Genomic DNA, 27755 nt, shown 5'->3' with positions numbered 1-27755 from the left:
GGCAAGGTCCCCTGGGAGAACAACATGACGGGGAAAGGAGTCGAGGGAAGCTGGCTGTATTTTAAAGAAACCTTATTGAGGTTGCAGGAACAAACCATCCCGATGTGTAGGAAGAAAAGTAAATATGGCAGGCGATCAGCTTGGCTTAACAGTGAAATCCTTGCTCGTCTTAAACACAAAAAAACAGCTTACAAGAAGTGGAAGATTGGACAAATAACCAGGGAGGAGTATAAAAGTATTGGTCAGGCATGCAGGAGTGAAATCAGGAAGGCCAAATCACGCTTGGAGTTGCAGCTAGCCGGAGATGTTAGGAGTAACAAGAAGGGTTTCTTCAGGTATGTTAGCAACAGGAAGAAAGTCAAGGAAAGTGTGGGCCCCTTGCTGAGTGAGGGAGGGAACCTAGTGATAGAGGATGTGGAGAAAGCTAGTGTACTCAATGCTTTTTTTGCCTCTGTCTTCACAGACAAGGTCAGCTCCCAGACAGCTGCACTCTGCAGCACGGTATGGGGAGGAGGTGACCAGCTCTCTGTGGGGGAAAGAAGTAGTTCGGGACTATTTAGAAAAGCTGGACGAGCACAAGTCCATGGGGCCGGATGCGCTGCATCCGAGGGTGCTAAAGGAGTTGGCCGATGAGATTGCAGAGCCATTGGCCATTATCTTTGAAAAATCATGGCGATCGGGGAAGGTCCCGGATGACTGGAAAAAGGCTAATGTAGTGCCCATCTTTAAAAAAGGGAAGAAGGAAGATCCAGGGAACTACAGGCCAGTCAGTCTCACCTCAGTCCCTGGAAAAATCATGGAACAGGTCCTCAAGGAATCAATTCTGAACCACTTAAAGGAGGGGAAGTGATCAGGAACAGTCAGCATGGATTCACCAAGGGCAAGTCATGCCTGACTAACCTAATTGCCTTCTATGATGAGATAACCGGCTCTGTGGATGAGGGGAAAGCAGTGGATGTGCTATTTCTGGACTTTAGCAAAGCTTTTGATACGGTCTCCCACAGTATTCTTGCCAGCAAGTTAAAGAAGTCTGGGCTGGATGAATGGACGGTAAGGTGGATAGAAAACTGGCTAGATGGTCGGGCTCAACGGGTAGTGATCAATGGTTCCATGTCTAGTTGGCAGCCGGTATCAAGTGGGGTGCCCCAAGGGTCGGTGCTGGGGCTGGTTTTATTCAATATCTTCATTAACGATCTGGAGGATGGTGTGGACTGCACCCTTACCAAGTTTGCAGATGACACTAAACTGGGAGGAGTGGTTGATACGCTGGAGGGTAGGGATAGGATACAGAGGGGCCTAGACAAAGTAGAGGATTGGGCCAAAAGAAATATGAGGAGGTTCAACAAGGACAAGTGCAGAGTCCTGCACTTAGGACGGAAGAATCCCATGCACTGCTACAGACTAGGGACCGAATGGCTGGGCAGCAGTTCTGCAGAAAAGGACCTAGGGGTTACGGTGGACGAAAAGCTGAATATGAGTCAACAGTGTGCCCTTGTTGCCTAGAAGGCTAATGGCATTTTGAGTTGTATAAGTAGGGGCATTTCCAGGAGATCGAGGGATGTGATCATTCCCCTTTATTCAGCTCTGGTGAGGCCTCATCTGGAGTACTGTGTCCAGTTTTGGGCCCCACACTACAAGAAGGATGTGGATAAATTGAAGAGAGTCCAGCGGAGGGCAACAAAAATGATTAGGGGGCTGGAACACATGACTTATGAGGAGAAGCTGAGGGAACTGGGATTGTTTAGCCTGCAGAAGAGAAGAATGAGGGGGGATTTGATAGCTGCTTTCAACTACCTGAAAGGGGGTTCCAAAGAGGATGGATCTAGACTGTTCTCAGTGGTAGAAGATGACAGAACAAGGAGTAATGGTCTCAAGTTGCAGAGGGGGAGGTTTAAGTTGGATATTAGGAAAAACTTTTTCACTAGTAGGGTGGTGAAGCACTGGAATGGGTTACCTAGGGAGGTGGTGGAATCTCTTTCCTTAGAGGTTTTTAAGGTCAGGCTTGACAAAGCCCTGGCTGGGATGATTTAGCTGGGTTTGATCCTGCTTTGAGCAGGGGGTTGGACTAGATGACCTCCTGAGGTCCCTTCCAACCCTGAGATTCTATGACCAGCAAGCTAGTCAGTGATGTTATTCGCTAGAGGTGCTGTGGGACTGGAAGGGCAGATTGAGCCGGCTGCTTTGCCATGCAATGTTTGTGCCAGAATCGAACACTTCCTTAGCCTGAAATTCTGGTTATCTTCCCTGCAGACATGCCCAGAGTGCATGGCAAAATAAATAGTTCTGTAGTAATTGTTCAAAACCTAAGGGGTTAATGATGCTGGGATTCTGACTACCTTAGCCAAGTGCCTTAAAATCTTTCTGCATTTTTAAATGCCCCACTTTAAGAAATAGACCTCAAAGTGCTGCGCTAGCTGAAAGCTCAGGGCCTTTCACAGGCTGTGAACCAACATCCTCTTTGTATTGTCTTGTTTTTTACTGCATATGGCATTTTGGCAAACACATGGACATTACATAGGTTTTTTTTTTTACCTCACTGCTAGCTTGACAGGATGCTGGGGGCGGGGGCATGGCAGTTGAAGGAGGGAGCAGGTATTGGAAAGGGGAGTGGGGGTGGGTGCTGGCCCAGCCAGGGCCCATGGACTATTAAAATGTAGGGACAACAATCAGTTGGGGAGTTCAGCTTCGCCACTGCAGATGCCATTTTGAGCATGGGGTGAGAGGGGGACTGAACACTCCCCCAGCAGAGAGTGGTGGGGAAGGAGCTGACTCTAGTTTCTGACCTAATTTAGGGCTGGTTTCCTGAGGAAGTTGCACCTGTTTCACTTAAGGTGGGAATTTCAACCAGTTTAGCAAAACTGGTGTAACCTTACCCCACCTAGGGTTGCTAGGTGCCCGGTCGACAAGGGGCCCTGACAGCTCTGCTCAGAACCACTGATCGGGCCGTTAAAAGTCCAGTCAGCAGCGCAGTGAGGCTAAGGCAGGCTCCCTGCCTGCTGTGGCTCCATGTGGCTCCCAGAAGCAACAGCATGTTCCCTCTCCAGCTCCTACACATAGGGGTAGCCAGGGGGCCCTGCACGCTGTCCCCATCCCAAGTGCTGGCTCTGCAGCTCCTGGGAACTGCAACCATTGAGAGCTGCAGGGGCAGCGCTTGGGGACAGAGCAGCAGGCAGAGCCACCTAGCTCCACCTCCGCATAGGAACTGGACGGGGGGGGGACACGCCACTGCTTCCAGGAGCTGCCTGAGGTAAGCACTGCCCGGAGCCTCCACCCTGACCCCATCCCGTGCCCCTGCCCCTGCCCTGTCCTGATTTTTCCCCACCCCACCTTCCGAACCCCTCGGTCCCAGCCCAGAGCACCTCCTGCACCCCAAATCCCTTATCCCCAGAGCCTGCACCCTCAGCCGGAGCCCTCACCGCAAACCCCTGCCCCACCCTGGAGCCCCCTCCCGCCCTCCAAACCCCTTATCCCCAGCCCCATCACAGAGCTCACATCCCCAGCCGGAGCCCTCACACCTTCTGCACCTAACCCCCCCTACCCCAGCCTGCAGCCCCCTCCTCCACCCTGAACCCATCATCCCTGGGCCCACCCCAGAGCTTGCACCCCAGCTGGAGCCCGCAGCCCCCTCTGCACTTTGAACCCTTCATTTCTGGCCCCACCCTGGAGCCCGCACTAAGTGATTCTGCAGCAATCCTATAGCTTCTAGTTGAGCTAGTGCACATCTTTTTAGAAAGAGACATCTGATCTTGATTTACAGACTTCAAGTGATGGAGAATCCACCCCATCCTTAGGTAACTTATCCCAATGATTCATTGTCCTCCCTGTTAATCATGTGCACCTTATTTCTAGTCTGAATTTGTCTAGCTTCAGCTTTCAGCCACTGTATCTTGCTCTGCCTTTGCCTGCTAGATTAGAGTCCTCTGCTATCTGAAATCTATCCCTTTGTAGGTACTTGTAGACTGTGTGATCAAGTCACCTCTTAACTTTCTCTGCAATAAGCTAAATAGATCAAGAGAGACTCCGGAAGGTTTCCTAGACCTCAGATGATTCTTTTAGGTTTTTTTTTTTATGAACCCTTTTCAATTTGTCAATGCCCTTTTTGACATGGGGACACCAGAACTGGACCAGTCACCAGTGATCTGTCTGATCTACACAGAGCTAATATGACCTTCCTACTTCTGCTTGTTGTTCCCATCCCTCCACCTACTAAAGGACACTTTCAGAGCTGGGAATGTGGGTGTATCTGGGTTTGAGCTACATTGGCCCAGCTCGTTTGGCAGGCTACAGGACTGGAGTAGCTGGGGATGCTGCAGGTAAATAATGCCACACATCTGCAGAGCTGGGGTGAGTGAAGTTTGCGGAGCACCTCTCCGTGTTGCACCTGACTCTGCTTGGGAGGGCAAGAAAATGTTATTGCTTATCTGAATGTTACAATTCCAAATTCAGTTCAGACACAAGGGCTGGATTCACACTGGGTTGGAGTATTGTCTCCGCCAAGCTCCCCAGATAGCACACACTGGATACTGAAAGCCTGCAAAGGAGATTGACCCAGCACCAGACTCATGCCTAGAACCACCTGACTGCTGAAAAAGCATTTATGGCCAGATCTTTATAAGACATCAGCTTCCCCTCGAGCAATGGTCCCCACAGTCCCTCCACCTCCCTCTCCAGTGGAGAAATCCCACCTTGCCCCTCCACTGAGAGCAATGGAGATCTCCACTTCTCTCCCCCATTGAGAGCAGTGGGGAATTCCCTCCCCAGGCTGTTCTCAATGGGAGCTCTTGGGTGCTGAGCTTGCTTGTAAACCTGGCCTCCAGCCTCTGCCCCGGCCTCTTTCAGCAGGGCAGCTCCTGCCAGAGGTGACTCAGCATTGCTGAGTGTCATGTAGCCATCGTTTGCAGAGATCAGTGGCCATTTCTGTGCAAATTCCTGCCCTCTGCTCCTCCGGGCCATGGGGTCCTGTCAGAACTTGGCACTGAGCAAACCTCCATTTTCCCCCATCTGTGAATTAGGGCTGAGGCCCACCTCACGGGGGCTGAGGAAAAGTTAATATATCTCCAAACAGCAGGCAGGCCCTCAGTTGGAAAGCACAATAACCTCCCTCCATGCTATAGAACATGCTCCAGCTGCTTGTGATTTGCCAGACCAGCTAGATCTCCCTGCCAGCTGGCCTGGCAGGGCTCGCTCAGAGGTTTGTGCTGGGGATGCTGGTTAGTTCTTCCCCCTACTGCTGGCTGGAGTTTTTGGAGGAGGCCTGGTTGTGCAAGGCAACTGCTGTCCCCTGCCAAAATCTGTGCTACCCAGGGAGCAGTTACTGAGTTCCAAAGGCACCTCTGTCACTGGCACCCAGCAGGCTAATCCGAGGGAACTGAGTATTGCGGTTCTCCAGGCTTGTCTCAGATCCTCTCCCTCCCGAGAGGAGATGGGGGAGAGGGGGGCCCCCATAGCTTGACAATGCAAAGTGTGTGCAGGGGATCCCCTCCCCCACCATGGTGCTGCTGCTTATGAGGTGAGGATAGTTTTCAGGAACTAGCTGTGCGAGGGGTTTGCACTGCAATTCCACTCTTTCCGTGCAGTGACTGGATCTTCACTCCAATTCTGTGGCATTCTTAAGTAGTGACTTGAACCATGGGTCATCTGTGTGGACTGAACCTGTGACCTACACACAGGCCTCAGGAAGGAGGGGTGATGGTGCTGGGCATTGCGAGACAGTGCAGTTCAGCGCATAGGGATCTGGACAGGGAGTCAGGAGACTTTGGTCTATTTCCCGATGACCTTGGGCAAGTCACTTCAACCTCTCTCTGCCTTGGTTTTTCCTCTCCCACTCTTTGTCTGATCCATTTAGGTGCCAGCTCCTTGGGGCAGGGGCTCTCACTAGGGCTCCTTGTCTTCACTAGGAAAAAAGGGTGGAAAGCCATGTGGTAAAACCTCCATGCAGACAAGGCAGTTGCAGTTTCAACACACGTTAGCAGGATGAGGTAGCCTCCAGGGCCCCCCTTCGTGTTTACCTCAACCTGCTACCACATGGGGAAAACTAAACTACCATATCCTCAGTAGGATTTTACTGTGCGTCTGACGAAGTGGGTATTCAACCACGAAAGCTCATGCTCCAATACGTCTGTTAGTCTATAAGGTGCCACAGGACTCTTTGTCGCTTTTTACAGATCCAGACTAACACGGCTACCCCTCTGATACTTGACATTATGTGTAAGCCACCATGTGGTAAGACCACACCTTTCTTCCTACATGTGGATGCATCCCTAGTGTCTGTCCAGCACCTTGCACCACGGGGCTGTGATCCCCTCTAGTGCCACCAGGCCCACTGTCATACAAACAGGAAAGCCCAGTCAGAGGTGGTGCAGTGTCCAAAGGCGGGTGCCCTCGCTGCATTGAGAGGGAATTTAGAAGATGTTGCAGGACAATAGGAGCTATATATTGTTTGAGAAGTGCCAGCATGTCTTAATCAACCTCAGCACTCTCCCCCTGGAGAAAAAACTATGTCCTGGGCTGAGTTAGTTGGACAGCAGAACAATTTAGCCCTTCCAGCCTACCTGGGACAATCCAGTCCCTGAAGGATTTCACCCAGGCTACAGCTAAGTCTGTCCTCTCCTGAAAGCTGTTCTGCATGGGGGAAGCAGAGAGAGGGACAAGATGGGCTGGGGTAGACTTCCTTTCTCCCTTGGGCAGCAGTGCGAGTGTTCTCTGTGTCTTCCATTCCCCAGAGTCTGCTACGCAGGACCAGATCCTCTGCTGAGCACACAGGTCCCTGGTGTCGTCCTGAGTGGCTGCCAGCAGCATCATGAAGGCTCTTCTCCTCATCCTGCTGGCTGAAGTCTGTCTCGCCTCCCTTGTCCCAGGTAGGTGGATCCGTAGGGACTCACGCCCAGGGCAGTCCCTAGGGGGGTGCAGGGCCTGGGACAAATCAGCTCCTGCCGGCTTGGGGGCCTTGCTGTGCACTGGGGGCTGGGCAGGGCCCCTGGTTGCGTGGGGCTGGCAGCTGGGACCCCAGGTTTGCTGCCGCTCCCCCTGAACCTCTAGTTCCTGCACCTGTCTTCCAGGACTGACTGTGCGGGTCACCTGTGCCAGCCATTCACACTGAACCGTGGGGCCCCCTAAAGCACAGGGTCCAGAGTGGTTGCCCCGATCTGCCCTACCCAAGGAATGGCTCTGCTCACGCCCGTGGGCATACCAGCTTTGAGGCATGTGCTTTGAAGAGTGTATACGTCAAGAACAGATGTAGGAGTTCTGATCCCCTCTGCTGAATGCTGAGCATGCTTAGGGCTGCACCCGATGGCGCTATGTCTGGGGCTTACATGCTGCCATGCAGAGAACCCATCAGCTGCAGGTCCGCAGAGCTCTTTACCGGGGTCTTTCAGCAGGCAGACAGAACTCAGGATGGCTGGTGCCAGCCCATACTCTTTAAGATGGATGGTTCAGCTTCTGCAGTACTGGTCTCATCCCTCTGCTCCCCCTGAGCCAACGGTGCAGCCTTGCAGGCTGGAGGGGAGACCAGTTAGGAGGGCTGGTCTTGGCATAGTCCCATAGTCAGATGGGCCAGCCTCGGGCTCATAAGGCAGTTTGTGTGGTGCCCCGCACAGCCTGCACATATGAGGGCAAAAGATGTTATCGTTGTAACACGTGTTAGCTAACCCTAGTGTTGAGAGGGCAATCTGCATTTTAACTTCTGTTAGCTGGTCAAACTCTGTTCTCCTCTCTTAAAACATGTTAGTTAGCACCCCTTAACCTGGTGTGCCTGCACAGGTCTGAAGGCAGTCCCACCCGTGTCTATCTAAAGCACGTCATAAAATCATAGAAGATCAGGGTTGGAAGGGACCTCAGGAGGTCATCTAGTCCAACCCCCTGCTCAAAGCAGGACCAACCCAAACTAAATCATCCCAGCCAGGGCTTTGTCAAGCCTGACCTTAAAAACCTCTAAGGATGGAGATTCCACCACCTCCCTAGGGAACCCATTCCAGTGCTTCACCACCCTCCTAGTAAAATAGTGTTTCCTAATATCCAACCTAGACCTGCCTCACTGCAACTTGAGATCATTGTTCTGTCATCTGCCACCACTGAGAACAGCAGAGCTCCATCTTCTTTGGAACATCCCCTTCAGGTAGCTGAAGGCTGCTATCAAATCTCCACTCACTCTTCTCTTCTGCAGACTAAATAAGCTGAGTTGCCTCAGCCTCTCCTCATAAGTCATGTGCCCCAGCCCCCTGATCATTTTCGTTGCCCTCTGCTGGACTCTTTCTCCAATTTGTCCATGTCCTTTCTGTAGTTGGGGGCCCAAAACTGGACACAGTACTCCAGATATGGCCTCACCAGTGCCGAATAGAGGGGAATAATCACTTCCCTCGATCTGCTGGCAATGCTCCTACTAATGCAGCTGAATATGCTGTTAGCTTTCTTGGCAATAAGGGCACCCTGACTCATTACCACCTTCTCATCCACTGTAATCCCCAGGTCCTTTTCAGCAGAACGGCCACTTAGACAGTCAGTCCCCAGCCTGTAGCAGTGCATGGGATTCTTCCGTCTTATGTGCAGGACACTGCACTTGTCCTTGTTGAACCTCATCAGATTTCTTCTGTCCCAATCCTCCAATTTGTCTAGGTCACTCTGGACCCTATCACTACCCTCCAGCATCTCTTCCTTTCCCTCCAGTTGAGTGTCATCTGCTGTCATAACTATAAAGGGAAGGATAACAAGCCTCCTGTACACAATTCTATAAAATCCCTCCTGGCCAGAGGCACCAAAATCCTTTTACCTGTAAAGGGTTAAGAAGCTCAGGTAACCTGGCTGACACCTGACCCAAAGGACCAATAAGGGGACAAGATACTTTCAAATCTTGGGTGGGGGAAGGCTTTTGCTTGTGCTCTTTGTTCTGGTGGTGGTCGCTCTTGGGACTAAGAGGGACCGAACATCAATCTCCAGATCTTTCTGCACAAGTCTCTCATATTTCAAACTATTTAAGTAACAGCCAAGCAAGGCCTGTTAGTTTTATCTTTGTTTTCTCAACTTGTAAATGTTCCTTTGCTAGAGGGAGGTTTATCCCTCTTTTGCTGTAACTTTTTGAAACTAAGGCTAGAGGAGGTTGCTCTGGGCTTATTGAATCTAATTACCCTGTAAAGTTATTTCCATCCTGATTTTACAGAGAGAAACTTTACCTTTTCTTTCAATAAAATCTTTCTTTTAAGAACCTGATTTTTTTTTCATGGTTTTAAGATCCAAGGGTTTTGGATCTGTGTTCACCAGGACTAATTGGTGAGGGTATACTCTCAAGCCTACCCAGGAAAAGGGGTGTAGGGACTGGGGTGGGGGTGGGGGGAGGAATTCATCTCAAATCTGCCCAGGAAAGGGGGGGTTAGGGACTTGGGAAATATTTGGGGGAAGGCAGAGTTCCAAGCGGCTCTCCCCTAAGATTTGGAACACACTTGGTGGTGGCAGCTAACTATTAACCTAAGCTGGTAAATAAGCCTAGGGGGTCTTTCATGCAGGTTCCCACATCTGTACCCTAAAGTTCAGAGTGGGGAAGGAACCCTGACATCCGCGAACTTGCCAAGGATGCAATGCATCCCATCATCTAGATCATTAATGAAGATATCGAACAAAACTGGCCCCAGGACCAACCCCTGGGGCACTCCGCTTGATACAGGCTGCCAGCTAGACACTGAGCCATTGATCACTACCTGCTGAGCCTGACAATCTAGCCAGCTTTCTGTACGCCGTACAGTCCATTCATCCAGCCCATACTTCTTTAACTTGCTGGCAAGAATATTGTGGGAGACCATATCAAAAACTTTGCTAAAGTCAAGGTATATCACGTCCACCAATTTCTCCATATCCACAGAGCCAGTTATCTCCTCATAGAAGGCAGTCAGTTTGGTTAGGTTTCACTTGCCCTTGGTGAATCCATGTTGACTGTTACTGATCAACTTTCTCTCCGCCAAGTGCTTCAAAATGGATTCCTTGAGGATCTGCTCCATGATTTTTCCAGGAACTAAGGTGAGGCTGACTGGCCTGTTGTTCCCTGGATTCTCCTTCTTCCCTTCTTTAAAGATGGGGAGCTATATTTGCCTTTTTCCAATTATCCGGGACCTCCCCTGATTGCCACGAGTTTTCAAAGATAATGGCCAATGGCTCTACAATCACATCAGCCAACTCCCTCAGCACCCTTGGATGCATTGCATCCTGCCCCATGGACTTGTGCTCATCCAGCTTTTCTAAATAGTCCTTAACCTGCTCTTTCACCACTGAGGGCTGCTCACCTCCTCCCCACACTGTGCTGCCGAGGGCAGCAGTCTGGGATGAAGACCAAGGCAAAAAAAGCATTGAGTACGTCAACTTTTTCCACATCAAGTAAGTGTCCTACACTTTCCCTGACCATCTTCTTGTTGTTAATGTACCTGTAGAAACCCTTGTTACCCTTCATATCCCTTGCTAGCTGCAACTCCAGTTGTGCTTTGGCCTTCCTGATTACACCCCTGCATGCTTGAGCAATATTCTTATACTCCTCCCTAGTCATCTGTACAAGTTTCCACTTTGAAAAGCTTCCTTTTTTGAGGGAGTCGGTCTGTTTTTTCTGAAGTCCAGGTTGCGTATTCTGTTGCTCTCCTTTCCTCCTTTTTTTGTCAGAATCCTGAATTCAGCCATCTCCTGATTACTGCTGTCCAGATTGCCACCCACTTCTAATTCCCTTACCAATTCTTCCCTGCTTGTGAGCAGCAGTTCAAGAGGAGCATGGTTCCTCCAGCACTTGCACCAGGAAGTTGTCCCCAACACTCTCCAAAAACTTCCTGGATTGTCTGTGCACCGCTGTATTGCTCTCCTAGCAGATGTCAGGGTGATTAAGTCCCCCATGAGAACCAGGGCCTGTGATCTGGAAACTTCTGTTAGTTGTCTGAAGAAAGCCTCATCCTCCTGGTCTGGTGGTCTATACCTTACCCCTGTAATGGAGACTTCTGGGGGGCAGGGCCATCACCCCTTGCACAGAGGGGTAACTAAGGCACAGTGAGGGTTTCTCTACACTCTGAAAAATGGCCTGCAGCAGCAAGACTCGGAGCCCAGGTGTATAGCCCCAGGCCCATGCTACATGTAGCCGTATGGACATTCCCACATGTGCTCAGAGACCCACCCTGCTCTCGGCGCTTCAGAGCCCAGGTTGGAATGTCCATCAGAGCCAGTGCTAGCCTACTTGGGGGTCATAAGCAGGAATATTTTGGCCATTCCCTATATTAAAGCAGGCAAATTCTTATAATAAAAGTGACTAGGGGCCTCCTTGAACTGCTCAGGGCCCTAAGCAATTGCTTAGTCTGCTTCTGCCTAGCACTGGCTCTGATGTCCACACTGCTATTTTTAGCACTCGAGCACAAGCACTGGTTTGTAGACTCAGGCTCTGAGACTCACAGCCACATGTCTTTTTTGCAGTATAGACACACCCTAAGCAACTTGCACAGGAAGTCTGTGAGAGAAAAGGAAATGGAACTCAGGTTTTCTAGAGCCCAGTGGTGCACCCTAACCGCTGGGCCCTTGTTCCTTGGGGGGACATCTTCACCATACTCCTCTAGGACGCTGCTAAGCACTAAGGGTTTAAAAAAGGCTGAGCAGCACATAAAGAAGAGAGACCTATTGTGCAGCAGGACAGAAAAGGATACAACCAGCAAAGGAATAAACCTCATTTGTCAGCTAGGAAGAGAGGATCCTGAAGAATACAGGAGAAAACACTTGAAGAATGATATTCAGAAAGGATTCTTCTGTGATTGCATCTGAATTCACTTCCCAGGGCATCTTTGGCCTGGTCTACACTACGCGTTTAAACCAATTTTAGGAGCGTTAAACCGATTTAACGCCGCACCCGTCCACACTAAGAGGCCCTTTATATCGATATAAAGGGCGCTTTAAACCGGTTTCTGTACTCCTCCCCAACGAGAGGAGTAGCGCTAATATCGGTATTACCATATCGGATTAGGGTTAGTGTGGCCGCAAATCGACAGTATTGGCCTCCGGGCGGTATCCCACAGTGCACCACTGTGACCACTCTGCACAGCAATCTGAACTCGGATGCAGTGGCCAGGTAGATAGGAAAAGCCCTGCGAACTTTTGAATATCATTTCCTGTTTGCCCAGTGTGGAGCTCCGATCAGCACGGGTGGCGATGCAGTCCCAAATCCAAAAAGAGCTCCAGCATGGACCGTATGGATGTGATCGCTGTATGGGCAGACAAATCTGTTCTATCAGAGCTCTGTTACAGAAGACGAAATTCCAAAGCATTTAAAAAAAATCTCCAGACAGAGGCCACAGCAGGGACTCAGCACACTGCTGCGTGACAAGCGTAACGGAAAGCCAAAAAATCAAATGGATGCTCAGAGAGGGAAGGAGGGAGGGGGGACTGAGGACTCAAGCTATCCCACAGTTCCTGCAGTCTCCAAAAAGCATTTGCATTCTTGGCTGAGCTCCCAATGCCTGTAGGGTAAAACACATTGTCCGGGGTGGTTCAGGGCATAGCTCGTCAATTTACCCCCCCAGAAGTAAAAGGGGGAAAAAATCATCTCTTGACATTTTTTAAATGTCACCCTATGTCTACTGAATGCTGCTGGTAGACGCGATGCTGTGGCAGTGAACTGCAGCATCCTCTTCCCCCCCTCCCTGGTGGCAGATGGTACAATATGACAGCTATCCATCGTCATCATCAGCCTGGTGGCAGATGGTACAGTGCAGAAGGACTGGTATCCGTCCTCGTCATCAGCCCGTGAGTGCTCCTGGCTGGCCTCAGGTGAGGTTGGCCGGGGGCGCCTGGGTAAAAATAGGAATGACTCCTGGTCATTTCCAGTAGATGGTACAGAACGGCTGGTAACCATCTTCATCATAGCAACTGGGGGCTGAGCTCCATCAGCCCCCGTCTTTCATGTGTAAAGAAAAGATTCTGTACTGCCTGGACTATCCTAGCAGCGGGATGCTGGGCTCCTCTCCCTCACACTGCTTAATGTCCTGTCTGGACTATCATAGCAGCTGGAGGCTGCCTTCCCCTCATTTTATCTCACTAACAAGTCACTGTTTCTTATTCCTGCATTCTTTATTACTTCATCACACAAATGGGGGGACACTGCAACGGTAGCCTAGGAAGGCTGGGGGAGGAGGGAAGCAACAGGTGGGGTTGTTGTAGGAGCACCCCCTGTGAATAGCATGTAGCTCATCATTTCTGCGGGATCTGACACGGAGCAGCTGTGCTCTCTGGTTCTCTGATACACTGGTTCTCTAGTACACTAGCCCCATATTCTAGGCAGGACTGATTCTATTTTTAGATACCATAAAGGAGGGATTGACTCAGGGAGTCATTCCCATTTTTGTCTTGTGCCCCTGGCCGACCTCAGCCAGGGGCACCCATGACAGCAGCAGACAGTACAGTACAGAAGGACTGATAACCGTCTCTGCTATCATGCAAAAGCAAATGAATGCTGCTGTGTAGCGCTGCTGTATCGCCTCTGTCAGCGGCATCCAGTACACATACGGCGACAGTGACAAAAGGCAAAACAGGCTCCATGGTTGCCATGCTATGGCGTCTGCCAGGGCAATCCAGGGAAAAAGGGCATGAAATGATTGTCTGCCGTTCCTTTCCCAGAGGAAGGAATAACTGCCGACATTTACCCAGAACCACCCGCGACAATGATTTTTGCCCCATCAGGCACTGGGATCTCAACCCAGAATTCCAAGGGGCGGGGGAGACTGTGGGAACTATGGGATAGCTACGGAATAGCTACCCACAGTGCAACGCTCCAGAAATCGATGCTAGTCTCGGACCGTGGACGCAGACCACCGAATTCATGTGCTTAGTGTGGCCACGTGCACTCGACTTTATACAATCTGTTTTACTAAACCGGTTTATGTAAAATCGGAATAATCCCGTAGTGTAGACGTACCCATTGTCTGACGGTTAGTCAGGGGTGGAGGATCAGAGTCCTGGCTCAGCAGAGCACCTGCCAGCAGCATGTGAGAGAATTCAGGCCCCATGCTTGGGGGTTCATGGCCAGTTCATGGCTCTGGGATTGGATCCTGGCCTGGGAGAGGCTAACATAAATCAATGGCAGCAATTAATTGGAAAGTGCTGCCTGCAAGAGCCTCACTCTACTGGATCAGGGACTTGTGAAAGGAGAGAACGCAGGCTAGAGAAATGGGGACAGTCCTTGTTGTTTCTGGGCAGGGGTGCTGGAACTACTTTTATAGTGGAAGCCATTGAACAAAACTGTAAAGCATTTGGTTGCTATTGTTATTTCAAGCTGGGAGTGCTGCAACCCCAGCAGCACCCCTAGCATGGGGTGGAGCCCAACATGGGAAAAGGGGCTGTCAGTGCTTGCCCTGGTGTGCTAAGGGGTAACACTACAAAGAGTGCTGCCCTCTGATCCACAGGGGGTCCACGTCAGTGAATTAAAAGCAGAGGCAGCCCCAGGTCTGAGAATCCCCTGGCTCTGGGCGTTCAGGGCAGCAAAGGGTTTTAACGGGATACCAGCAAAGAAGCCAGATCCAAACACTCCATGATCTTTGGCATGTGTGAGATCTGGATTGAAATCCCCTGGCTTGAGCCCCTATCTGCTTGGGAGCTGATAGTCTGAGCCAGCTAGGGCTGTCCACTCACCCACAGAGGGAGGGTGACTAGGCCCGACAACAGCAATTCCAGGCCCCAGGGCAGAATAGTCAATGCCCCCCCCCCCATAAGCCATGCCCGCGGATGGCGCTGTGCGTGCGCTACCTGGTGCCCAGTGAGCTGCCTGCTGCGCTGCTGGGCATGGCCAGGGCTTCCACATGCCTGCCTGGTAGGGCTGCCCACTGTCTAATCGCGCAAACCCAAAGACCATTGCCCCACCACCTGCCCCTTCCCTACCCTGAGACCACACCCCTGTCCTGCCCCTTCTCCGAGGCCCTGCCCCCTGCTCACTCCATCCCCTCACCCTCCATCGCTCGTTCTCCCCCACCCTCACTCACTCTCACCAGGCGGGGGGTTGGGGTGCAGACTGGGAGGGAGGTTGGGTGCTGGATGGGGTGAGGGGTTCAGGCTCTGGGAGGGAGTGTGGGTGTGGGCTCTAGACTGGGGCAGGGGGTTGGGGTACAGGAGGGGGCCAAAGGATTGGCACTTATCTTGGGGCCCAGGAGGTGTCCACATTCCGCTGCCCCCAGGCACCACCCCTACAGCTCTCATTTACCAGGAACTACAGCCAGAGTCGGTGCTGGGGGTGGGGGCGGTGTGCACATACCTCAACCTGTGGTCCGTGGACTATGTCTAAAGGGTCCACGAAAGATTTAAAACGGAAACTGACTGAATGGAAATGGATCGTCTGTGGCTATAGCTAATTTCTGAAGGGGTCCTCACCTCCATTTGAAATTTTTTAGGGGTCTGCAAATGAAAAAAGATTGAGAACCACCGTTTTAAGTAAGTGGTGAGCCTTCTAGCAGTCCCACTGAATTTGTTTTCAAAGCTGCCAGAAAGCAAATTTGCTTTATCCAGCCTTTTGAATTCAGGATTAAACACGGATTTGGCTGTTTTTAGCCCCAGCCAGAAAAATCAGAGGCAATTCCTAGCTGAAAACCGGAGTGGAGGTTATGAACTGCACAGACCGATCCATTTTGGATCCTCCCTCATTTTGTTTGTGACAAGTTGCCAGATGCCCAGTGTGCCCAGTAGGGATGAGGGTTATAGAGTGGGGGTAATTCCCAGGGTTTGTCGGGTGGCTGGTCAGCATCAAAGGAGCCCTCACCCCACCAGCCAAGCCTTTGCCCTATAGCCCAGCTTGTACTTCTTGATTTCTATTTTTCTCTGGTGGTGGAGCATAGAGCTGGCAGCATTAACTCCTTCCAGACTTGGAGTAGAGAACAATGGGCAGGCGATGGGACCAGGTCGGAGGAGGCTGGGAAACCACTGCAGGGCTGTGTAGCCCCAATCAGCTCTTCTTCCTGGACTCCCCTTGCCACCTAAGTGTTTGAGTTTTGTGGTCCCCATTTCATGCAGGGATTCTCTGCATCATTGCTACCTTCCAGCCCCCACCATGGTGACCTTTCTGGTCCAGGTGCAAATGAATCTGTAGTGGCTAGGAATAAGATTGTAGCCCTTTAAATAGTTTGCTAGCCCTCGTGTGGTCCCCACTGTGTTTGTGTTTTAGGAGCTGCCAGAAACCATCCAGAGCAGCTGGATGTGTGTAGCTAGGCACGTTGTACTACAGATGCCAAACATTCAGAAGCTTGAGTCTGGCCCTGTGAAAATCATGAGATTGGCTTAAAGCTTGAGATTTAAAAAATATTCTTTGCCTTCTGTTTTTTTGTGCTTTCAGGTCACATTTGCTTCATGTTCAAACTTTTCCATGCAACCAGGAGTGCTAGAAATTTGCTTGGTGTGGTGTGGGTGTTTTTTTTTTGTTTTTTTTTTAAAACAACCAAAAGCCAAGATTCTCATGCAGTACCAGGATTCCAGCAGCTGGGGCTTTAAGCAAAACACCTAAACCCAGAACTGGCAACAATGAATTAATAAATACTGTTATTTGAGACCCAGAAGTGCTGGATGCTTCCTTCACAGTGCTGTGGAAAGAGAAAAAGCCCCAGCAGACCCTCCCTTAGGGTCTCTCATCTCTGTTCTTTGGTCAGAGATCAAAGGGCAGTCCATCCTTGGGACACCAGTCCCCAGGACTCTGAGTCAGCTCAGGGACAAGAAACTGGGACTTGATCCAAGAATCCTCTTCTGAGCTGCATTCCACAGGCTAGAAACCTCTCCTAGTCCCATGCACAATGCCCTAAACCCTGGAAAATGGCCAGTCCCCAGGTGACATCCTTGAATGGTGGCTGATTTCGTAAATTAGTATAGCAAGGAGAAGGCTGTGCAGGCAGATGCTGCTGGCTTCCTTAAAGACACGCAGAGAACACTTGTTACTTCTCATGTCTAGATCCAGGCCTGTGGAGGCAGGCTCTTGTTGCAGCTTTTTGGGGCTTGGTTCCTTCTGCTAAAGGATGAAGCACTGTGGTGACAATTGGGGACTGGGAGTCAGGACCCCTAGATTCTTTTTTGAGTGATTGCTCATATTGATTCCAGTCAGGTGTGTGTGTGTGCCACGTGCACAGTCATTGGAAAGTTTTTCCCTTAGCAGCTGTGGAGCCCCCTGGAGTGGCGCCTTCATGGCGCTCAATATATGACCCTGTCTCCTCCGTTCCTTCTTACCGCCAGTGACGGTTGTTGGAACTGTGGCTTCTTGCTCAGCAAGTTCTCCACAGTTCCTTAGCTCTTGTTTCTCTTACACCTTTTATTTAGTTTTATTGTAGTTTATTTTAGTAGTAGTTTGTAGCAGTTGGGAGGGGGGTTTATCTTCGGTCCCGACCGCTTTTCCTTGGGAGGACTTACATGCCCAAGTCCCAGGGGTTTAAGCCCTGCAAGTCCCGCTCCAAGCCCATGCCAATGGGTGACCCCCACCACGTTTGTCTCAAGTGTCTAGGAGAGGCTCACCAAGCCAATAGGTGCAGGATTTGCAAGGGTTTTGCCCTAGAACCAAAAAGGAGCGAGACTTTTGCCTTACGCAGCTCCTTATGGAGGTGGCACTTAGACCTCAGCCTCCTTCAGCGTGGCAGGATCTGGCACCAAGTTCTTCAGTGCGTAGTGCCCCGGCGGCAGTGGTGGAAACAGCACCGTGGACAGACTCCACCAGAGACCTGCGGTACTGCTGCTCCCTGGCACCGAAACCAGTGGGATTGACCGAGCACCTCTCCAATTCCCTGGTGCAGGGGAGGGACACAGACACTCAGGCCCCTGTGTCCAAGTCCAAGGAGGTCAAGCGCCTAGCCTTGTTTGGCCGTAAAGTGTACTCCACGGGGTGGCTTCAGCTCAGGACTGCCAACCAGCAGGCAATTCTGAGCCGCTATAATGTCAATGCCTGGAACTCGATGCTCAAGTTCAAGGAGCTTGTGCTATCTGAGTCCAGGGAGGAGTTTGGGGCTATAGTAGAGGAAGGCAGGGCAGTGGCACAGGCCTCACTGGATGCTGCGGACTCGGCGGCACACACCTTGTCCTTGGGTATTGCCATGAGGTGCACCTCTTGGTTGCAAGCCTCGGGGCTACTGCCCAAGGTCCAGCAGACCATGCAAGACCTTCCTTCTGATGGGGCGGGCCTGTTCACGTAGCAGACTGACTCTCAGCTGCATAGCCTAAAGGACTCAAGGGTGACTATGAAGACCTTGGGTATGCACACCCCAGCAACCCAACGCAAACATTTCAAGCCCCAGCAGCAGCAGCAGCAGCACTCCTACCCTCCTCGGCTGCGGCAGGACTTTTACAGACGGAGGAGCAGGAAGGGCAGAAGAAAGCCTTCCAACCCCTCTTCCGGACAAGGTCAGGGCCCAAGCAAACCATCATCGGGTTCCAAGCAGGCCTTTTGAAGGGACGCCTGAGGATGGTGCACCAGACTATTCCCTAGATCCTTCAGCACACTTTTTGAATCGTTTTGTCCCACTTCTACCAGGCCTGGTCCCAAATAACCTTGGACCGCTGGGTCCTCCACACAGTGGAAGCAGGATATTCTCTCCAGTTCTGCTCCTATCCTACATCCCACCCCCATTCCCATCCCTCTTCAGGGACCCATCTCACGAGCAGCTCCTTATCCAGGAGGAGCAGGCACTCCTCGCCCTGGGAGCGGTGGAGGAGGTTCCTCAGGAGCTATGGGGCAAGGGATTCTTCTACTCATACTTCTGTGACATTCCCCTCTGGTGTTATCCAGATCGGTGATCTGCTAGGCCACTCCACTCCTTGACTCTGGGAGCCAGCCTGACCCTGCTCTGCTGTGAGAACCCCGTCACTCCTGGGCTGTTTATACACAGCCTCTGGCATGTAAGCTGCTCCTAGCTACTTGCAGCCGAATGACACTAGCCAATAGCTCCAGTCCCAGACACAACCCTAGGAACCTCCGTCTTGCAGTGTCCAGTTATACCCGCTGGACACTGCAAGCTTATATAAGTTAATCAATTTAACAAAGTATCGGGGGTAGCCGTGTTAGTCTGGATCTGTAAAAGCAGCAAAGAGTCCTGTGGCACCTTATACACTAACAGACGTATTGGAGCATGAGCTTTCGTGGGTGAATACCCACTTCGTCGGATGCATGTAGTGGAAATTTCCAGGGGTGGGTGGGTGTGTGCGCGCGCACAAGAATCAGGCTGGAGATAACGAGGTTAGTTCAGTCAGGGAGGATGAGGCCCTCTTCTAGCAGTTGTGGTGTGAACACCAAGGGAGGAGAAACTGCTTTGACTGTGAATGGCTAGCCAACTACAAAAGCAGTTTGTAGGCCTCATCCTCCCTGATTGAACTAACCTCGTTATCTCCAGCCTGATTCTTGCCTGCATATATATACCCGCCTCTGGAAATTTCCACTACATGCATCCAACGAAGTGGGTATTCACCCACGAAAGCTCATGCTCCAATATGTCTGTTAGTCTATAAGGTGCCACAGGACTCTGCCAATTTAACAAAGAAATTGATAGGTACCAGCCTTGTTTTCCCCAGGGGCGTCTCTGAGCCACTTCAAACCAAATGCACTGCTTCAGGTAGAATAAACTAACAGATTTATTAACTATAAAGATAGATTTTAAGTCAAAGCATAACAGGTCAGAGTGGTTACCAAAATAAAACATAAGCATGCAGTCTAAATTCTCAACCCTATTAGACTGGGCAGCAACTAGATTAACCAGTTTTTCTCACCCCACTGGATATTGCTGTCCTTGATATACAGGTTTGTCCTTTAAACCTGGGCCAATCTCCTGTGTTGGAGTGTAGTGAGGCGGCCTGGCTCCCAGCCGCCCCAGAGTGCGATGAGCCCCTCTGGATGCCTAAGTGGGCGGAGACACTGGAGCCTGTGCCTGCCTCCCAGAGGTCAAAGCGCAGGACAGGAAGTATAAAAGCCCAACCCCAGGGCTCAGAAGGGGCTGGGCCACCGGAGAGGCCAGACGCTGGTGCCATAGCTCCTGCTGGGGAGACTCCTGCCACCTGTGACCGACCCAAGGACTGGCCATACCCGAGGAGGCCGGATGCCGACCAGACGCCAGAGAAGCTAGTAGGCCGACCGGTGCGAAGGGACCCAGAGGAGCTGCCCAGCTTACTGCTCGCAGAGTGCCCCAAGGAGCCCATGGTGCTCGATGCCATGGAGGATGCTGACCAGACGCAGGTACTGCTAGACGGGGAGGTCGGAAGTAGCCTGGGGGCAGCCGACCCTAGTCTGGCTGTGGCACCCCCAGAGCTGATGTCGGTGTGTTGCGGCCAGGATCCCCACTGACAGAGCAGCAGGTCGCCTGCTGCCATCAGGGCCCCGAGCAGTGGAATGGGTGGGCCTGTGTCCCCCCTGCCACCCCACGCATGGGTGGCATCTCCCCGACGCTCAGGACCAGGAGCCTGGGCTTGGTATTGAACTCTGTGCTCAGCCCCTGCCTGAGCCCTGAACCGTTTGTTTGCTGCCCTGACCCGACCCAGGGCCTGGGCTTGGTATTGAACTCTCTGCTCAGCCCCTGCCTGAGGGTCTGAGCCCTGGACTGCTTCCTGCCCCACCAGGCTAATGCCCCCACTCACCGGACTTGTGTAGTGAGGTGGCCTGGCCCCTAGCCGCCTCAGAGAGGGGCGACCCCAACAGCACGCATTTACATGGAGTCTTGTCGTCTTCTCAGTGCCTTGGTTGCTTGCAGCATCGGTGGGGGCAGCAGAAGAGCCCAGTATGTGTCCACTCTGCCCGTTTTATACCCTCAGTCCATGTGCTTGTAGAGCTCAAGTCCAGGCATGTCTGGGGGCATTGCTGAGTCCCTTACAGCAAGGTTGAGCAATTCCCCTGGTGGGGCCTCATGCAGGTGAGTCACTGCATTGTAGCTCCCTTGCTGGACAATGGTTGTTGATGGGTTGTTTCACACCCTGCCCAAGTGTTGGTTACTTTCCTTGCTGTTGCCTCTGGGGACCTAATATTTGGCTGATTCCCCTAACTTACAGCATGTTTTAGTGACAACCATACTCCACAATTCTCATAACTTCATATGCATTAATGAGATACATCTATGGATAGAGAAATGACTTTCAGCAGATCATAACCTTTTCCCTGATACCTTCCAAGGCATGTGCTTTATATGTAAGATCACGATTATATGAAAATGAGGAATATGGGGGTTACAGCATGCTCCCCCAAGGTAAAGAATGTCACAACTTCCTAATCCCCAAGGCCAAGGAGGGGGAGATCTCAGACCCATCCTAGACCTGCATGGGCTCAACAAATTCATGGTGAAGTTGAAGTTCCACATGGTCTCCGTAGGCACCATTATTCCCTTCCTGGATCTGGGAGACTGGTATGCTGCCATTGACACGAAGGACGCATACTTCCAATATAGTGATTTGTCCCGCACACTGGTGCTTCGTATGCTTTGTGGTCAATCATGAACATTATCAATTCACAGTCCATCCTTTCAGCCTCTCAACAGCCCCCCCTGAGTGTTCACCAAGTGCATGTCGGTCATGGCTGCTTTCCTCCATCGACAGCAGGTGCAGGCATACCCCTACCTTGGCAACTGGCTGCTCAGGGGCTGCACCAGAGCACAGGTGCAGTCCCAAATCTGCGTGGTCAGGTGCACGTTCGAGCAGCTGGGTCTCCTCCTCAACCTGGGAAAGTGAACCCTGGAACCAACTCAGAGAATAGACTTAACTGGGACAATGTTAGGCTCGGTCCAGGTGCAGGCCCTTCTACCGGAGTCCTGATTCCACACCATCACGGACCTCATTCAAAGCCTCCAGCAATTCCCAACCTCCACAGCAAGGGGGTGCCTGAGTCTCCTCGGCCACATGGCTTCTTGCACTTACGTGACCCAGCATGCCAGGCTCTGGCTCAGACCATTGTAGACGTGGCTCACCTTGGCCTACCGCCTGGGGTGCAACAGCTTGAATTCAGTGGTCACGGTGCCGGGGCAGGTCTTCACATCACTTCGCTGGTGGCTTGACCCCCAGGCGGTGTGCGGAGGAGTTCCCTTCCGCAACCCTCAATCTTCCTTATCCCTGGCTACAGACACCTCAGCTATGGGATGGGGGGGCGCATCTGGGAGACCGCCAGAGACAGGGCCTGTGGTCACAGGATGAGCTCTCCCTCCATATCAATGTCAGGGAGCTGAGGGCTGTGCTTCTTGCTTTCCAGGCCAGACTACAAGGGCAGTGCGTAGCAGTTCTAATGGACAACACCACCTCCATGTTTTACATCCACAAGCAAGGGGGAGCCCATTCATCCACACTGTGCTAGGAGACCCTTCGGCTGTGGGAGTTCTGCATAGTCCACTCCATTCACCTGGAAGCATCGTTTCTACCAGGAGTTCAGAACACGCTGGCAGACTGCTTCAGCAAGTCCTTGCACACTTACAAGTGGTCCATCCGGCCAGACGTCATACACCTCGTTTTCCAAAGGTGGGGGTTTCCCCAAGTCTACCTGTTTGCCACCCCCCACAGCAGGAAGTGCCCAATGTTCTGCTCCTTCCAAGGTGGGAGCCCAGGATCCCTCACAGATGCATTCCTACTTCCCTGGAGCGATCGCCTGCTCTATGCCTTTCCTCATTCCCTCTTATGCACAAGGTCCTGCTCAAAGTCCGCAGGGAGGGGGCAAAGGTTATTCTGATAGCTCCAGCATGGCCTCACCAGCACCGGTACACCACGCTACTGGAGCTGTCAGTGGACATACCAGTCACGTTGCCTCTCCTTCCCGACTTACTCAGGACCACAGTCGCCTCTGTCATCCCGACCTGTGGTCCCTCTCCCTCACAGCTTAGAAGCTTCATAGCTGAACCCCATGGAACTTCTGTGCTCGGAACAAGTAAGGGAGGTCCTCCCAGGCAGTTACCTCCTGCATCTGAAACAGCAAGGCCTGGTGGCACCCTCCATAAGCGTACACTTTGCTGCTATCTCGGCCTTCCACCTGGGTGTGTCTGATTGCTTGGTCTTCACCAACCCTATGATTGGTTGCTTCCTCAAAGGTTTGCATTGCCTATATCCTCAGATCCATCAGCTTGTCCCTGCGTGGGACTTTAACCTGGTCCTTTCACGGCTCATTTGGGGGAGGGGGGGCATTCGAACCATTGGCAACTTGCTCCCTCCTGTATCTGTCTTGGAAGACAGCTTTCCTGGTCGTCATGTCTGTGAGAAGGGTGTCTGAGCTAAAGGCCCTTACCTCAGAACCGCCTCGCACCTTATCCTTGTGGAAAACAGTGTAAATCAGGCTGCACCTGACCTTTCTCCCCAAAGTGGTGTCACATTTCCACACCAGCCAGGACATTTTCCTGCCCGTCTTTTACCCTAAGCCTCATGCCAGTACCCGAGAGTAGCGGCTACACTCTCAGTGTTTGGCAAGCACTACCTTTCCCCACTGAGCGCACTAAGCCGTTCAGAAAATCGACTGACCTATTTGTAGCGGTGGTGGACTGGATGAAAGGCCTCCTGGTCTAATCTCAAAGAATATCCTCCTGGATCGCGTCTTGTATCTGCATTTGTTGTGAACTGGCCAAAGTGCTGACCCCAGCTCTCACGGCACACTCCACAAGGGCCCAGGCCGCATCAGCGGCATTCCTGGCCCAGGTCCCGATCCAAGAAATCTGCAGGGCAGCAACTTGGTCCTCGGTACATACCTTCATCTCTCACTACGCCATCGTCCGGCACGCCCGGGACGACGCAGCCTTCGGTAGAGCGGTGCTGCAATCAGCGTTTCATTAACTCCACCTCTACTGCCTGGGTAAGGCTTGGGAGTCACCTAATTGGAATCGATGCGAGCAATCACTCAAAGAAGAAAAGATGGTTGCTCACCTCTCAACTGTTCTTCGAGATGCGTTACTCATATCCATTCCAAACCCGCCCACCTTCCCTTCTCTCGGCATAGCCGGCAAGAAGGAACTGAGGAAGCGCAGGGTCATATATTGAGCGCCATGAAGACGCCACTCCAGAGGGCTCCATAGCTTACCCGATGGGTGCTGCTAAGGGAAAAACTTTCCAACAACTGTGCACGTGGTGTGCACACACCTTATTGGAATGGATGTGAGCAACACATCTTGAAGAACAACAGTTATGAGAAGGGAGAGGTGAGTAATCATTGGGTTTTTTTTGTTTGTTTCTGGCTCTGCCTGATTTGCTGTGTCACCATGGGGCAAATTACTTAGGTCAAATTCGGGGCGCACGAGGATCTGATTGGGATTAAAAAAAAATAGGTGTTCTGAGTGTCATGCTCAGGGCTACTGCCCATGTAGTCCCCCTCTATAATTCCAGCCAGGCTGTCCACCCTCTGGCTCCTCTTGGGCACGGGAACTCTCCTGTTGCTGTAGTTGGTGCACCTCTCCAGTGGAAGACTTCTGTCAAACCGTGTGCACTGGGAGTGACATCGGCTCTGTCGCTCTAAGGGGTGGATTTTTCACACCTGGAGCGATGTTTGAGTTGACCGAACTCTGCAATGTAGACCTGACTCTTCTCTCTGGCCACTGTGCTCTTACCCTGCTGTGGCTCTGTTTTCAGAGAAGGAGAAGAATCCACAGTACTGGAGGAATCAGGCTCAGCAGACACTGAAAACTGCCCTGAAGCTGCAGCAGCTCAACACCAATGTGGCCAAGAACATCATCTTATTTCTTGGAGATGGTGAGTGCTTTTCTCCACTGCCTGAGCAGTGCGCATGGGGCTGGAGTGGCCTGTGTCAACCCCAGTGTCTCAGGAGGGGTGGTTGGGTCAGTTTGGATTGGGAGCTGTCCAGATCTGGAAATTGGGCGCGGTGATATTGCCGTCAAGCTTTCTGGTGAGATTTCCCATAATTCCCCTGGTTGGAGGTTCATAAATCCCAGTAGATTCTGCCTGAGTCCTCCACTGGCTCGGACTGCATTGGTCTGTGGCCCCGATCCACAATGGGAGTTAGGAGCCTGAACACCATAGAGGGTCTGGGCCTCTCTCCCTGACATTACCCACTGTGGCTAACACTGGCTCCCTACTGGTAACTGTGTCAGTGGGGTGGAGGAGGAGCAGTAGTGTGTCCGGGCTGGAGTAAGGAGGCTGGAGATGGCAACTCCCTCTCCTTTGCTTAAAGCAGAAAGGGGTCCCCCTTCCTCACCTGGCCTAGGAAAGGACCACTGAACTGTGTCATAGACCCTAAACACGAATCACTTGGCTCAACCACAGGGGCTATGCTTGTAGCCCTGCTAGAATTGCAGAGCTCTGAGTGGCTGTGGAGTGCAGCGCAATGATAACTCTGCTGATGTTGCACTCACTGTGATGTCACACTATCAAACATTCACCACCAGTGGGAGGCATTATGTCATCAGAGTAACTCCCATTGGCTGACCTGACCCCCTTCCTGCCAGCTTTTGAAAGCCGCATTACCCAAATGTACCCTTTCCCAGGCATCACATGGATGCTTCTCCCCCACCCTCCCGGAGTTCAGTGACCCAGGCTGAGTTGGAGTTGGCCCTGCTTTGAGCAGGGGGTTGGACTAGATGACCTCCTGCAGTCTCTTCCAACCCTAATCTATGATTCTTTGGGTCACGATGCCGGCTGAAGTTGGAACGGAGAGGTTGATTCCAGAGATGCTGGGAACCATTGGGTTCCCAAAAGCCAACCCTGTTACCACCAACAGTAGGGCTGGGGTGCCAAGTTTATCTAACCTTTCAGTTAGCTGCCATGCAGTTAGACAGCCCGGGAAAGCCTGGTTCAGAAGGAACCAGTGCTAGCATGCCATGCCCCAGGCACTGCCAGGGACAGCTGTTCCCATTTAGACCCATGCTCGGGAATATTCTTCTGCGGTCTTGGTGTAAGACATGTGCGGTTGTTAGTAATCCTGGGCTGTGCTTTTTCTAATAAAACAAGAAAGAAAAATCAAAATATCAAGTCTGCTCCATAATTGCACAGTCAAGAGTAAAATTTTCAAAAGCACCTAAGTCCCATTTTTCAGAAGTCATTTGGGCTCTTAGGAGCCCACATTTCTATTGAATTAGACTTAGGCTCCTACGTACCATAACTCACTGCAATGTGCTAGGTCCTAGGTATTTACTTGGTCCATCTCTCTGAGCATCATGGGAGTTAGTGGGCATCCGTGATGCAGCTTGCAGATTCAGAGCTCATGGTTATAAAAGAAATACCAGCTATAAAATGTCACTGAGCTACCAAAAGAATGAAGGTGAATACAGCAACAGAGTTTATATTACAAGAGCACCCATTGCAGATAAAAGCTGGGAGGGCAAACAGACACAAAAGGGCATGTCTACACAGCCTGCCTCTGAGCCCGGGTCAACAGACTTGGGCTTGTGCTACCACATTAGAAATAGCTGTGTAGACGTTGCAGCTCGGGTGGAGCTCATGCTCTGAAGTCTAAGGAGGGAGGAGGTCTACAAAGCTATTTTTTAGCACCATAGCACAAGTCCTAGTCTGTGGTGTGGTCTTGGAGGCTCGCTGCTGTGCGGTGCCACTGGCTGTGTAGTTGTACCCAAGGTTACAGAACACGTCAGTGGCAGAGCCAGGAATAGAATCCCTTGTGCCTGATTCCTAATCCAGTGCCTTGTCCCCTAAACCAGGAATGGGTCCCCTTGCCTACCAGAACAGTTAGATGAGAGCAGCTCCCTTGCTCTCCTTAGTCCTATGTGACCGGTTCTCTAAGAACCTGTCCCAATGTGGAGATTTCCAGGGACTCCTTTAAGCTGAGAGATGGTCACTGGAGAAAGCTGATGCCCATCTTCTGTGCGTCCTCACATTGAAGAAGGGCCTTATATCAGTTTTGTCTGAACCTGCGCAGGAAGAGAGGAAGCACCTACTACCCCAAAGTCTTTGATGAACTGGAACCATATATTGGCAAGGGTGAAATGGTTTTGCATAGATTGCTTTTACTGTGTATAACACCCATGGGTTGGTCCTTAGCCCTGGGCTTCTTTCAGGGGAATAGAAATGGGATGAAGAGCAAAATAAATGATATTGTGCAATGTTCTATTTTAATCCAGCAGTTAAAGGGTTTATTGTATCATGAGCATGGTTAATTATAATGTGTCATCTGATGTTTTCCTCTTGGGGCCAGGGGAGCCAAGCTCAGACAGAAAAAGAGGAATCATTGTTGCAACTAATGTTCTAGTGTGCACCTGATCTGGAGACAGCTGTGTGGAGAAGCTGCTGGCGAGTGGGTTGGACTGGCTTTTCTGATCCCCAGCAATGCCTTGCAATGGCTTTTAAGGAAGTCAGAGTCTCAGCGCTTTGTGATTCTTCAGTGTTGGGCACAAGTCACTGCTCCATGTGATTTGTTCTCGCTTTGTCCAACTATCTGCTGCAGGCATGGGAGTCTCCACAGTCACAGCAGCTCGTATCCTGAAGGGACAGCTGCAGAACATGAAGGGGGAAGAATCCCTGCTGGAAATGGACAAATTTCCTTATGTGGCTCTGTCCAAGGTGAGCCCAGTTATTTTTGCCTGCCTGGCTATCCCTGGGGTATGGTTTGGCGTGGGAGCAGGCTCTACAAGCTGGCTGGGGTGAGACAACGTGTGTGACTGAGAATCTACAGGAATCGGTCCTGCTCTGGATTTCATAGCTGGGGCCAAGCTGTGGGACTGTGATGCTGCTCAGCCTGTGCGGGAATGTAGAGGAATGACTGTGGCCCAGCTTTTAAAGGAATGTACATGTTTCTGTGCACAGCCTTGCAACACCTAACTGATTTAGGAGCCTAAATCCCAGTGCCTAAAGGCCTTTACAAATCTGGGTCTGTGCCCATGGAGGTGCAATCCCAGCTCCAC

General features: G+C 51.5%; 1 protein-coding gene across 2 annotated transcripts in view; it reads left to right on the top strand.

The window, feature by feature from the left end:
* The window catches only part of ALPL (alkaline phosphatase, biomineralization associated), a 76330-nt gene that overhangs the window by 8117 nt on the left and 40458 nt on the right, over positions 1–27755 (top strand). For both annotated transcript variants that reach the window (XM_044995990.1, XM_044995992.1), the window contains exons 2-4: positions 6723–6857; positions 24517–24636; positions 27299–27414. In XM_044995990.1, coding sequence (XP_044851925.1) covers positions 6800–6857; positions 24517–24636; positions 27299–27414 — 294 coding nt within the window. In that variant the 5' untranslated portion in view covers positions 6723–6799. The remainder of the gene's footprint in view (positions 1–6722; positions 6858–24516; positions 24637–27298; positions 27415–27755) is intronic.

This window comes from Mauremys mutica, chromosome 21, assembly GCF_020497125.1.
Source record: "Mauremys mutica isolate MM-2020 ecotype Southern chromosome 21, ASM2049712v1, whole genome shotgun sequence".
Lineage (NCBI taxonomy): Eukaryota > Metazoa > Chordata > Testudines > Geoemydidae > Mauremys > Mauremys mutica.
This window is presented reverse-complemented; position numbering and strand designations above follow the sequence as displayed.